The 15,133-nt window shown below is 31.0% G+C and overlaps 1 protein-coding gene across 2 annotated transcripts in view; it reads left to right on the forward strand.

The window, feature by feature from the left end:
- Positions 1 to 3,024, forward strand: part of LOC143048546 (5-cytosine rRNA methyltransferase NSUN4-like) — a 29,314-nt gene extending 26,290 nt beyond the window's left edge. For both annotated transcript variants that reach the window (XM_076222272.1, XM_076222271.1), the window contains exons 4-6: positions 890 to 1,035; positions 1,988 to 2,112; positions 2,748 to 3,024. In XM_076222272.1, the coding sequence (XP_076078387.1) occupies positions 890 to 1,035; positions 1,988 to 2,112; positions 2,748 to 3,024 (548 nt within the window). The remainder of the gene's footprint in view (positions 1 to 889; positions 1,036 to 1,987; positions 2,113 to 2,747) is intronic.
- The last annotated feature ends 12,109 nt before the right edge of the window (positions 3,025 to 15,133 follow it).

The following is a 15,133-nucleotide window of genomic DNA, read 5'->3' on the forward strand; positions in this document are numbered from 1 at the left end:
CGACAACCACTGAATTACAGGCTCCTTACTTAAATGTTCATAACATACTAAATGTATGTTCATATTGAAATTGATAGAAAAAGGAGGAGGGATAAAAAAAAATCATTTTCCTGCCCCCAATAACCATGATAACCTATGACTTATGATGCTTTTGCTGAAATTCTCCAGTCATTCAATATTTTACAAAATTCTACCAACAACACTTTACATACTTTAAACTACGCTCTGAATGCCCGCGATTTCGTGGGTGTGTTCTAGTAGATAATAACAGAAGAAATCAGACTTTGGTAAATAAAACACAAAAATATCTATAGATTTTAATGTATACATTAGGACATTATTTCAATGATCACATTAAGGAAATAAAGATAAAAATGTTACAACTTGTTCTGAATTTCATGATAATTGATAAAACATAGTGTAAAATGAAGATGATTTTAGTAATAACAATTCAAATTATCTCCCCTTAGCACAAATTTGTGCAAAAATTATCTCCCCTGAGATGAATACCTAATTGTGGAAAATTATCTCCCCTGAAGTTAATACCAACTTGTAAAATTTTTATTTCTCTTTCTGTCTTTGCCTACAATTATTTTACCTTCTATCTGCATTTTTAAATCATTCTGTTTTACACATGAATTAGACAGCAGTGATAAAATGTTTTGAGTTTGAAAGTAAAGAAATGTTTAGTAATAATTTTGGGCAATAAAATGGGTCTAGCTTGGACCATTGAACATGTCAGATGTAGCCTATTATTAAAGGTCAGATGTAGACTATTATTAAAGGTTATAACCATACTTAAATTAGCCATAACATAAATGCTTCTGTAGTCATTTTGTCTGTTACCACTGGGACAGACTTGTTGCACTACATTTGTTATAATTTGTAGGCACATTGCTTTGTAATGATTCATCAAAAAGTAGACTACAGAGATTGACAAGGACACTTCACTCCTATGGCAACCAGACAATGATTGACAAGGTCACAGTTAATCAAGATGATGGTGTGACCTTAAATGAACCTAATTATGAAAAGGTTTGTATTTTCCCCTAGATCTATTCATTAGATGTCAGGCAAACAAATCCTTAAACAATGATTTTATTTACAATTAGAAAATTCTCAATTCTGAAATAACTTATTTCTGAGACTACTCTGGGTGACAAAGAATATATTATAGTTTTATATTTACTTGTAAAACATCAATTGATACCTACATAATGCAATCTGTTGGATGGATGTCTCATAATGGCAACCATACTGCATCTCATAATTGTCCCCCTGCACTATGCATTGCTGGGGACATAGAAATAACAGGCGTTCAATGGGTCATGTTGGTGCTCTCACATGTACAATTCTTGCCAGATAAAAACTTATATCTGATATATGTCTCGGACAGGTTCCAAAATCAGTGCTGATCAACTATGTTTAAAGAGCTATGTCCCTTAGAAATCTTAAGCATATGGAAAAATTTTATGATTGCACACTCATGTGTACAATTCTTTTAAGATGTTTATGTCAGCAATGTCTAGGACAAATTTAAAAATCAGTGTTTATCAAAATAGTTTATGAAAGAGTAATGCCCCTTAGAAATATTTATTATATAGAAAATTGTATTGTAAGTCATTCTAAGTGCTCTCATGTGTACAGATTTTTTATCAAACTTATATCAAAAGTAACATAAAGGATGTCTTAGACAAGTAGGAAAATCAGTGCTGATTAATATATGTTTTTTATGAGTTATGCCCTAAGAATTATTAATTATATTGAATATTGCATTTTATTTGCTCTCAAGTATCCATTTCTATAAGATATTTCTAAAACATTTTAAAGAAAGAAAAAACAGGGTTTTTTTTAAAGTTATTGCCCTTGGATAGATTTGTGCAACATCAGGGGACATTGGAACTCTTTTCTTATATTTTCATATGTTATATTATTATGTATTATAATAAAAAGCTTGTCTGTCATAATCATACCAAACTTTATACAGGTATTGGTAGATGTCCCTTGTACAAACGACAGACATTCTGCATTAGAAGATGATAATAATATATTTAAACCAGGCAGAATGAAAGAAAGACTTCAGATACCTGCACTTCAAAAACATTTACTGTTGTAAGTTGATTTGAATTATTAATGTCAATGATGCTCTAACAGATTATTTTATTAGTGTGTGTATTGAAGAATAATAATACTTATTAATGTATAAATGCTTCATTATTTAAGTTTCAATAATATTCTTGCTAAAATCACAATATAAAAAAGAAGATGTGGTATGATTGCTAATGAGACAAATCTTAACAAGAAACAAAATGGCACGGAAATCAACAAATATAGGTCACTGTATGGCCTTAAACAATAGCAAAGCCAATACGTCATAGTCATCTATAAAACACCCTGAACTGACGAATGTCAAACAATTCAAATGAAAATCGAATGGCCTAATTAATATACAAAAAAATTAACAAATCAAATGTTCACCTCTTATTTACCTGTGTGTAAGCCATAGTAACCATGTAACCTCAAGTTTCCGAAAATTCTATTGAAACCCCTAATTGAAAAATAATTTTGCTTTGAAATACCCAAAATATATGTTTATGACACATAATTTTTTAACTGCAATGAAAAGTAGGATAAATAACCTACACTTGTGATATTCAATAGAATATTTTCCGACCCTTTTTCGTATGCACTGGGATGTGACATACTATGATTTGGTGGTATTACACCTTTAATGTTGTATTTTGTAGATCTGGAATAATGTCATGTGTACCAGGCGGAAGTGTTGTATATTCTACATGTTCTTTATCCCCTGGCCAGAATGACGGTGTCATCCAGGCAACATTAGAACATTTATGGAAGGAAACCAATATAGATATTAATGTTATTGACTTAAGTTATATGCAAACACTATTTAAAGATACTTTCAACTTTTATCCTAGTTGCAGGTTTGGACAGTTAGTTTCACCAAATCTGAGGGCAAATTTTGGACCTATGTTTATATGTAAATTAAAAAGAATTCAATAATAAATCCATTTAAGTTACTATGTATAATATGAATAAAAGGAGGTGTGTGATATATGTCAATAAGACAGCTACCCTACAACACTTATAACCAAGACATATAGAGAGAAACATACATTATTACACCAGGGTTTTCGATATCACAAACTAGTCAAAACCTTTACTAAATTTTATCATCTATACAAGGCCATCATTCATAAATATAAATCAACATGCAGAAATCATCATATACGTTCAGGTATTTGACATCCAATCTTTCACAGTAATTTTCTTGATAAAGCACGAAAGGTCAATATTCCCATCAAATCTAAACAAATCTTCAAACAGATCTAGACTTATTAAGAAGGGATATAGTTTTTGTTTTCAGGTCATTAAGGATGGCATGTTTTAAAATAAATATTGATATCCTCAAAGGGTCAATAGCAATAATATACAATTACTGTCTTTTGATGAGGTAAATGTGTGGTTTTATTGACTTTTGAAAAACTAATATTCATTGAGGCCAATGGCCGAAGTGAATATCAGTTTTTGAAAAGTCAATTAAACCACATATTTACTGAAATAAAAGACAATAAATGTTTTATTCCATATTCCGTGAGAAATGAATGTAATGGAAAATATTTACCAAAACCAGTCATCAAACGCTTTTTACCAAAATTATACATGTAAAATCATGCGACGTTTTGTGCGGTGAATATCCTTTTTCCGCAAGTGAATATGGTTATTTATTCAAAATCCCATTCATATAGAAAAACCTACTAAGATTTTATCAATATGGAATAAACGCATTTATTCTAAAACCAGTGGTTGGCATGATACAGGTTATGCTCTTCTTGTATTGTGATTGTATGCTACTAATCCCCTTACAGGAGGGATTATGCTTAATTTTCAAATGATGAAGACGTTATCGTTCAATCAATTTAACTGAGGTCTAGAGCTATCATGTCAGTAACTGCTAGTAGTCTTTTGTTAATTAATGTATCATTTTCATTTTGCTTTGTTTCTTTTGTACCTTTTCTGACATCAGACTCAGACTTCTTTTAAACTGAGTTTTACTGTGCATATTGGTGTGTGGTTTTTTTATTCTACATTGCCTAGAGGTATAGGGGAGGGTTGAGATCTTTTGAAACATGTTAAACCCAACCGCATGTTAGCACCTATCCAAAGTCAGGACTTTCTGGACTTTGTTAGTCTTGTATGGTTTTTAATCACAGTTTTGAATTCAGGAACTGTTAGCTTTAGCCATCAATTAGCGACAATCATCATCCACCTGGTGTAAACTATTTCAAACATCTTCTCTGAAAGTACTAAACAAACCAAGCTTAAGCTGAATGATCCTTATGGTATCTAGAATAAAAATTGTGTTTTATTTTCTGTTTCCTCAAAAAATATGGCCGCCATGGCTAAAAATAGGACATAGAGGTAAAATGCATTTTTGGCTTATATCTTAAAAACAAAGCATTCAGAGCAAATGTAGCAGGGGAAAGGTGTTCATGAGGTCAAGTTCTATCAGACCTATAAATTTCAGATGAATCTTACAATCCATTGTTGGGTTGATGCCACTAAATTAGTAGTTTTAAGGAAATTTTGCAGCTTTTGGTTATTATCATGAATATTATAAATGATAAACGTAAACTGTAAACAGCATATATGTTCAGCAAAGGGAGATCTACAAATAAGTGTCTATTACCATACTTGTCAACTGACCCCTGAAGGAAACTGTCATTGCCCTTTAAAGATAATTTTACACAATTTGTTTATCATGTTTTCAAACATAAAAATATCTACTCTAAAACTACTGTTCCAAATCCATCAAAACTTAAGCTGAATGATCCTTATGGTATCTAGAACAAAAATTGTGTTTTATTTTCTGTTTCGCCCAAAAAACATGGCCACCATTGCTAAAAATAACACATAGAGGTAAAATGCATTTTGACTTATATCTCAAAAACCAAAGCATTTAGAGAAAATCTAGCATGGTTAAAAGTGTCCACAAGATCAAGTTCTATCAGCCCTGAAATTTTCAGATGAATCTAACTATTCACTGTTGGATTGGTGCCACTAAATTGGTAATTTTAAGGAAATTTTGCAGTTTTTGGTTATTATTTTGAATATTATTAATGATACACGTAAACTGTAAACAGCATAAATGTTCAGAAAAGGAAGATTTACAAATAAGTGTCTATTATCATAATTGTCAATTGACCCCTGAAGGAGTTTTTGCCCTTTAAATATAAGTTTACACCATTTGTTTATCATATACTGTTTTCAATCATAAAAATATCATCTCTGAAACTACTGTATCAATTCCAACCAAACTTAAGCTGAAGTATCATTATGGGTATCTCAAATAAAGTTTGTGTTTCATTTTCTGTTTTGTCAAAAACATGACCACCATGGCTCAAAATGAACATAGGGGTGAAATGCAGTTTCTGCACTTTTGGATTTTCCTGGCTCAATATTTTTGTTAAATGTTTGTTATAATTTATATTTTTATTCAAAGTCGTTTTCCCCTTCAAAATTATCTTTGAAATGATAAATATTAATATTTCTGTGACCAACAACATGAACGTGTTGATAGGTTATATGGTGTTTATTATAAATAGTATTAATATTACTCTTAAACATAAAATTCTTCAATCATTTTTCAATTAAATTTGTATTCTTTCTTATAAGTTACAAAACTTTTTGTTCGTTGAATTGGAACAACAACATGTAGTTTTCATTATATTTAAGACTTGTCAGCTGAAAAGAGTTTTGCTATATATTTTTATCGTTTTTAGGTATGTTGGTACTCTTCAAACACTAATGTATTTGAAAACTTTATTACAAAACCGCTTTGTCATTTTCACTGCCCCTTTTGAGGTGCGTAGTCACACCAAAACATTTTCATAACTTAATATGACCAATTGGTAAATCAAAATATATTGGGCCCATTTTCACACCCTTTTCTTACACTCAATCACATGTAAGTATTAAGTGTTTTATTAGTGAATTGTTTTCTGAAATGAATCATGGACTTTTGTCTTTACTACATATTTTCAAAATGCTATCATTAACATAGTGAGCTAGTACTTTCATACTGGCGTTACGTATTATTTTTTGAGATTTGATTTGTTATGCTATAATTTGCTGTCACAACTTTTGAAGTTACCTTGGAAAACATATTTTCTATACTGAAGTTAGATCTTGTCTGAAATTATCAATAATTTAAATCTTTGAATTGTCTTATATTCGTCCTCGGCCATAATAACCTTCCATCATTACCGGACTGAATATACATGGTCATTATACATATCAAAGGTACCAGGCTTATAATTGATATTCGTATTACGCCACACGCGCGTTTCGTCTATAAAAGACTCGTCAGTGACGCTTTCATCGAAATACATGGGAAAACAAACTGAATAAAGAAAGAACACCAGTGGTGCCTTATTTGGTGCAGGATATGCTTACCCGTCTAAAGTATCTAATTTCACTCCCGGTTTTTAGTGGAGTTCGTGTTATTTCTTATTTATTTTTTACTGTTGTTGTAAATGTATTGGATTTATGCCTCTTTTTATACGCCCGTCAAAATTTTGACGGGACGTATTATGGTATACAAATGTCCGGTGTCCGTCCGTCTGTCTGTCTGTCTGTCCGTCCGTCCGTCCTTCCGTCCGTCCGTCTGTCTGTCTGTCCGTCCGTCCGTTCGTCCGTCCGTCTGTTTGTCCGGCGTAAACATGTCGCACCGTAACTTGAGAACGACTTATCCAAATTTCATGAAACTTAATATAGTTGTTTCTTATGATGGTCAAATGATCTGTATACTTTTTGGAGAAAATAAGATTAAAACTTTTTGAGTTACGGCACTTTGTAACTAAAACAGGGGAGTGTTTTTTTCACATGTCGCACCGTATCTCAAAAACGATTCTTGATTATGGCTTAAAACTTTAAACACTTCTTAGTTATAGTAATCTTAATATCTGTATACTTTTTGGTGATGATTCAAAATTTTATTTTTGAGTTATTGAGTATTTTGTAAAAAAAGGGGGAGGGTTTTTTTACATGTCGCACCATATCTCAAAAACGATTTATGATTATTGCTTAAAACTTTACACATGTCTTTGTTATATTAATCTGAAGATCTGTATACTTTTTGGTGATGATTCAAAATTTCATTTTTGAGTTATTGAGTATTTTGTAAAAAAGGGGGAGTTTTTTTTTACATGTTGTGCCGTATCTCAAAAACAATTTATGATTACTGCTTAAAACTTTACACACTTCTTTGTTATATTAATCTAAAGATCTGTATACTTTTTGGTGATGATTCAAAACTTTATTTTGGAGTTATTGAGTATTTTGTTAAACAGGGGAGGGTTTACTTACATGTCGTGTCGTATCTCAAAAATAATTTATGATTATTGCTTAAAACTTTACACACTTCTTTGTTATATTAATCTAAAGATCTGTATACTTTTTGGTTTTGATTCAAAATTTTATTTTAGTGATATTTAGTTTTTTGTAAAAAAAAAAAACAGGGTTGGGGGTTTCACATGTCCCGCCGTGTCTCAAAAACAATATATGGTTATTGCTTAAAACTTTCTCAGAAACTATTTATGATTATTGCATAAAACTTCCACACAAGACGTCGGGCGTATCATGCGCTCATGGCGCAGCTGTTTATTTTACTCCTAATTGGTTTTGATTGTAATTGTCATAATTAAGTTGACTCTGGTTATCAATGTTTCTTTGTTTTTTTTGTGTTTTTTTTTCAAATGTTTCAATGAGTTTTCATATATGATACGTACATATTTGGATGCATCAAAATTTGATACGCACACATATTATCCGGAAGAGAGGATTGCGGACAAGTTTATAACGAAAAGTGTAAACCATTAGGGAGACAAGAAAGACACAAAAACGCAATACGAAGAAGAAAAATGAGAAACACGAACCCCGTAGACATAAGGTGGAAACCGTAGGTGCTTAATCAAGGTAAGTAGTGTATAATAATCAGCTACCATATATATATATACTCAGCTCTTTTGTAGATTTAGCCGATTCAAAAACCTGGATCAACACAGGTGATTTTACGTTTAGTAACAAAAGGTATCCCGAGCCTATTTCTTTATGCCATTGTAATTAACACACGTACCATGCATACAAAATCATGCCGAATTATAAGTATCAATGAATAAAAAAAAATCTTGAATATCATTCATATTTTCTAGAACGACTAAAGCATAATTGACAAATAACACTATATATTTTTTTCAATTGTGAGACTTGTCATAAAACGTCAAAACTAAGTGTTCTGATATAGGAGAGATTGGAAAAAACCAGCAAAAAATACGCGTTTAAAAATCAGCTTACAAAACTTAGTAAATTCAATCAACATAAAAGGTGAAATGCTTTGATATGCATTTGATTCAAATTTATATAATATAAAAGCAAAACTTTTGTTTCGTTAGAACAACAACATATAGTTTTTATAAGATTATAGATTTTCAAATCAAAAGAGTGTTGATATATATTTTTTATTGCTTTTGGGAACTCTGATATACTCTAACCGAACATCAAACACAGATGTCTTCGGATATTTTTGTGTGTGCTTTTTTATGCAAAAGGGAAACTTTATTTCAAAATTATTTTTCATTTTCACTGCCCCTCTTAAATTTTTCGAAGTCACAAATAAAACATAAGAACTATAAAAACTCAAATGAAAACGCTTAAGCATGAAATCAAATTAAAAAGATCTAAATAAGAACAGAGACAAATGAAATGAGGAATTACTCAAAAAAATAAAACTGTAACAGTAGAGAGAAAGACCGGTTGTTACCTTTCCTCGTCCGTTTTAGCGTCGTAATACAGTACAAGATATATAAGGCAATTTGATGAAGTATATCTTCATGTCGTTCTTTATGCCCTTTTCACACGTACATTTAATTCGAATTGAATAACCGCTTTCACACACTCTCCTTTTTTAATTCGAATTGAATAACCGCGTTCACACACTTTCCTTTTTTAATTCGAATTGGCTACTTCGAATTACCCAATTCGCATTAGAATTAGTCTGAAATATGCTTTTGTTAATACGAATTAAATTAAAAGTTAACGGTTGTTTGAACAGTAAAGCGAATTTGACGAGCAATTCAATTCAAATTACGTATGAACTCAGCATGAGTGTCAAGATGACTATAAAAAAAGTAATCCCTGTCTTTCATTATGTTTTTATTCTGCTCTTTGATCGGGTTAGTTCTAATTTGATTATCTGTTGTTGATCTTTTGTAGTTAAATTTGTAGCTTTGAGATTTTATTGCTATACGTTCTTTTACTTTTGTCTTCTATTTTTTGCAGTTTATTCTCGTGATTCTGTTGATATTCTTGTAAGATATCAATTCCAAAAATGTTTATGATGTTGCTGTGTATTTGTGTTAAATTGTTATCAACTTTTTGAAGTTGTGTAGCACATACCTTTATACTTTATTTGATTAACTGATACGAAGAGTTCTCTAAGATATTATTCATATTTTATTGATGAATGACGTCCACTTTACCTAAGTGTGATGTCCACTTTAAAATAAATCCCTTTAGTATGATTCAAAGTCAAAAAATGAAAGGTGACTTCCGTAGCGGCATTTCTTTTCAATTTATTTCAAATTCTCTTTGTCATTTTTAGCTCACTTGGCCCAAAAGGGCATTTAAAGATAGTCTTAGTAGCTAAATAATTTCCTACAGTGAACAGGTGAATTTCGAAGCTCAGACTTGTCTGTATTTGTCTATAGTGTTGGTACTTAATTAAGTAAGGTGTCTGCATGTGGTCGTCAATATTTCTTTGAGTTTATTTATTTTCAAAGTTTCGGCGATTGTTTCATACATGAAACGCACATGTTGTAATGCATCAGCATTCGTTTTACCAGGAAGGGCATACACTGAAAGCAGAAAAAAAGACAACAGTAGTATACCGCTGTTCGAATAGAGAAAAAAGCAAATCCAGGTTACAAACTAAAACTGAGGACAGCACATCAATATATAAGTGGAGAACAACGACACAGCAGAAACACAACACTAAAATGCATCACACGCAGAAATGAATTATAATTTAACAATGACCACTTTCCTGACAAAATGTATGTAAACGATCTACTTGAGGACATACAATCTCATAATATCGGCTTAAAAATAGGAACAACCTACAAGTGCAGATGATATTAGCACTATTTCTGTAATTGGAAAAGACAAAAGGTATATAAGTCAGACACTCAATGTTGTATTAGAAAATATTTGTCAATGGGTTGATGAAAACAAAATGTTAGTTAATGTGTCAAAAACTAAGACAATGTGTATAGGTTCAAAACAAAAACTGTCTGTAATGTGTAATGACACATTAAATGTATCCATTAATGGCCAAAAGATTAATGAAAGTCACTGTGAAAAAGTCCTGGGTATTTTTGTTGACAAAACTCTTTCTTGGTATGATTAAATTAATCATATAATCAAAAAAGTTAATTCTTCATTAGCTTTATTAAAAAGAATCAAGAAATACTTGAATCACAATGCACGAATTCTATTTTACAATGCGTATATTCTTCCACATTTGGATTACTGTTGTTCAGTATGGGGAAACTGTAACAAGTTTTTAGTTGACAGTTTACTAAAATTGCAAAACAGGGCAGCTAGAATTATTTTAAACGAACACAATATTCGTAAACCATCTATTGAACTATTTAAGAAATCTGGAATTATTCCTGTTACTAAGAGAATATTTTACCACAAATCATTATTAATGTATAAATCAAAACACCAACTGGCACCAAAATATTTATCCAATCTTATTGTGCCTACAAGTAGTAAACAATCGTACAATACTCGACTTTCATCATCGGATAATTTTATTGTCCCTAAATCAAATACAGAATTATACAAATCAAGTTTTTCTTTCAGTGGTCCAAAAGTGTGGAATTCACTGTCCAGTGAAATTAAAAAATCAAAAAGTATATCTGCATTCAAAAACTCTTACAAGTCATTTTATTTTTAAAAGTGTTGAATTTATAAGTTAAGCCACAATGTATACCATAGTTGTTTTTATTGTTGTTGTTATTATATTACTTTATATACGTCTATTGTTTACATGTGTGTAATAGTAGATTAATTATTTTTTTATTCATATTGTTAACATTGTATGTAGAGAGCCTTATTGAAAATTGGTTTAATCCAAATGAGTTACTCTCTTTAAATAAAGATATTATTATTATTATTATTATTATTATTATTATTATTATTATTATTATTTATTATTATTATTATTATTATTATTATTATTATTATTATTATTATTATTATTATTATTATTATTATATCTTCTCATTTCATAAAGATATACATTACCCAAACACGATATATTTTGTTGTTTATTGCTTACGTTACCTTCATTGGGAAATATTCAATGCATATTCAGTACAACAAAACATTATAAAACGTATCCACATTGATGTGCAAAATAAAAAATGCAAGTTAAATACAAAACTTATCCCAAATAATCGGTAATCCCCGTAAAACGTAAAAATTTGACGTTACCATTTGAGACGCAATATCGTGCTTAACGTCTGTATGAACCTGATGAAGTGAAATTACAGAACAAGGAAATAATTGTATGAATCTGATGAGGTGAAATTGTAGAACTAGGAAATAACTGTATGAACCTGATGTCAGAAGTGAATTACAGAACTAGGAAATAACTGTATGGACCTGATGAAGTGAATTACATTTACAAAAATGAAACATCATGAATATACTCTATAATTTTCATTCTAGATCTGATGTTGCAACGTGTAGATTCATGAAATTAAACTTTTAAGAATTTGCTCCTTGTCTAGCTAAAATAAATTATGTATAGGTATTCATATCTTAAGTTTGTATTCATTAATTAAGAAAAATAGGTAACATGGATGTGTTGATTTAATTCATTCAAATATGGGTACAATTTCTGGCGAGAAAGATAATTGATTGTTGTTTGCTAAAACGTCCAGTGGCAAAATGTTCATATGTTCAGGAAGATGGAGAGAAAAACAACGTTGAGCCAATGAATGTAGATACGTTGGGCCATTGTTGTGCCAACATGCAAAGGTTGTCTGGGACTAGGCTAAATTTGGGTTCCAGATTGGTAACAAATGATTATATTTAGGTTCCAGAATGGTTACACAAGGTTCTATTAAGGTTACATATTGGTTATAAATACAAGTTTCTATCAAGGTTCCAGTTTGGTTACACAAGGTTCTATTTAGGTTCCATCATAACCTTCTTACAACGTAACTGGACAGGTAGTCCACACGTTTACGTTCCTACAATGTTTTAAAATCACAACGTTCTCACAACGAAACAGAAACGTTCATGGAACATTTCCTGAACGTTTTTGTGTTTTGTGGGATATAATCTTTAAGTCAAAACTGTCAACCTTTGGATCCACTGACTCATCCATCTTGGAGCTGTCTACATTCTACTTTATCGGGTTTAAAGACCAAACAGCCTATTGTTTATGCGCATCAGCTAACGCAACTTGGTAGTGACATAAAAGCTCTATGACGTTGTTTCTAGCAATGAAAAAACGTCAAATTATAACGTCCTATTTCGCGTTTTTCACGGATTCCAACATGGTGTACGCTACGTAGGTACGCTACGTCTCCCAAGAAAAGAGGAACTATTATGCGTCGCGCTACTTCCTGTGGAGATTTAACACAAATGGACACATAAGATACTACACTATATTTAACCTTCGTTCTAATAAAAATAATAAAATATAAATTTTGATCTCGACTTTTTGCATTTGCGCCGTTCTGCATTTCCTTTTTTTTTTATTCTTTCACATGCGTAGATTTTGTCTTATATTTGCGTCGATCTGCATTTCATTTTTTTTCTTCTTCACTTGCGTAGGTTTTGTCTTTCGTTTGCGCCGATTGTGTACAGGTAAGGTGAAAGTTTTTTTTTGCCCGATTTATGGGCATTATGTTTTCTGGTCTGTGCGTCCGTTCGTTCGTCCGTCCGTCTGTGCCGCTTCAGGTTAAAGTTTTTGGTTACAGTTTTTGGTCAAGGTAGTTTTTAACGAAGTTGAAGTCCTATCAACTTAAAACTTAGTAAACATGTTCCTTATGCAATGATCCTTCTAATTTTAGTGTCAATTTTTCAAAAATTAAAAAAAATGAGTATTCACAAGGTTAGGCCCATAATCAAATATTCCTAAAAGTTTTGACATACTGGCAACATGTGCATGTAACTGATGTCTGGATGATTCTCGTAAAATAATGTCCGATCTTGCAATGAAGTTAAAATTTATTTATACTGTTTATTTGACAAAATCTTATAGTAAAATAAAATGATAACAAAGGGTCATTTTTGTTTGTCATTTGTTTCATTTCAAATTGTCTTAAGGAGAAATGATAAACATATTGTCTAATCTCACTGAAGCTTACAGCTAATTTTCTAATGTATGTAGATCAACACTTTGGTTTGCCTGCTTTCTTTGTTTGTATATTTTGTATAATTATATTTTGATAACGTCCAATTCAATTAAATAGCATGTTTACAGGTTTACATACCTATATATAAAGATGTCAATCTTAATAACAGAGCTTGAGTAAATATTAATTAAGGAAGCCAACCAAAGTTTCACCCTACATGCATTAGGAAATTAGCTGTATGGCAAAAAGTATTAATAAAACTAATACTCAACGAATGTGAATGTGAATTAAAATCAAAATTTTCGGTGTTTAAAACTAAATTGTTGTAAGTTTAACTTATGACAAAAACAATTGCTCCAAGAATAATATCTTAAATAAAATCGCTCCCTTTCATTTAGCTACAACTGTGACCGGAAAGATAGAAAACAAATTTCGATTTTCAATGCCGGCAACAACCTTTTCTTTGTTTTAATTTCCAAAATGAGCAATTTAGATTTATTATATTTTATCCTGTTGGAGAAATCTTACTTTGTAGTTTTCAACGGAAAATTATTTCTAAATTAATTTTTGAATCAAAAACTTTTTGTATTTTATATTTACTGTCTGGTTTATTGAAAACACATGAGGTAGTAATAAAATATTCTAAAATAATGAATTCACAAACTCAATGCAATAATTTCTAAACGTTCGTCCTAGGTCGGCAAAAATAATGGTATAAAGAACTCCGTCCATGCTTTTGTATGTCCGTCTTTCAACAGTACCGAATGAGTTCGTTACGGCAATCTGAAATTGACGCGAAAAAGAAACAAGCACATATAGTCTGGTATAGTCAAATACTCTGTAAGTTGACCAGTGCCGTCTTTCATTTCTTTTTTTATTTTCAATCATTTTGCTTATGTGGGACAGAGGACAAAGACAGACTTTCCTAACAAAAGCGGCGTGAAAGGTTATTTTAAACAATTTTCCATTCCGACGGATGGTGTTTCTGAAGGTTAATATTGTGCGGCAACATCGTAAGATCTGATACTGACACATGCATTTAATATCTTGTATTACCGGATAATAAAGTAGGTGAATATAGTTGTCATTCTTGGAAATTTAAGTGTGGGTTTTAAACGTCCAATTTGCGAATTTTTTTTCAAATAGTGCGCCAGCAAGGAAAGTTTGTGCTATGACGTCAGATGCAAAGTTCTGAAGAAAGACAACTCTTTTCTTCAAAATGAACGAGAAAAAAACATGAAAATTACTTATAACTTTTTTGAAAGGTCGGTGACATACGCTTTTTATTGCTTTATTTTGAAGAGTACACATGGCACTTTCCTTCTTGAAATTATTATGAAGAAATCACTGGTAGATATTTTTTAATACTGGAAACGTTTTTCATTTTTACGTTTTATTTTTGGCGGGAATGAAATAAATCATATTTTTAAAGATCAAAACAATACGAGTCTAAAACTCTTGAACCTGTATTTGATAGATACAAATCTACTGTTTAACGTGAAACAAGAATTATGCTTGTAATTTGATATAAAGTATTTTTTGGAGAGTTTATATAACAAGCACATATTATGTTAATATTCGGGAAAACACGAAACTGGGGTTGCTATAGCGACAAAACTAAGTCGGTGACCCCCAATTTTTCTCATCATATTTTGTTCCTCAAATCATGAAATACC

Source organism: Mytilus galloprovincialis, chromosome 10, assembly GCF_965363235.1.
Source record: "Mytilus galloprovincialis chromosome 10, xbMytGall1.hap1.1, whole genome shotgun sequence".
In the NCBI taxonomy this organism is placed as follows: domain Eukaryota; kingdom Metazoa; phylum Mollusca; class Bivalvia; order Mytilida; family Mytilidae; genus Mytilus; species Mytilus galloprovincialis.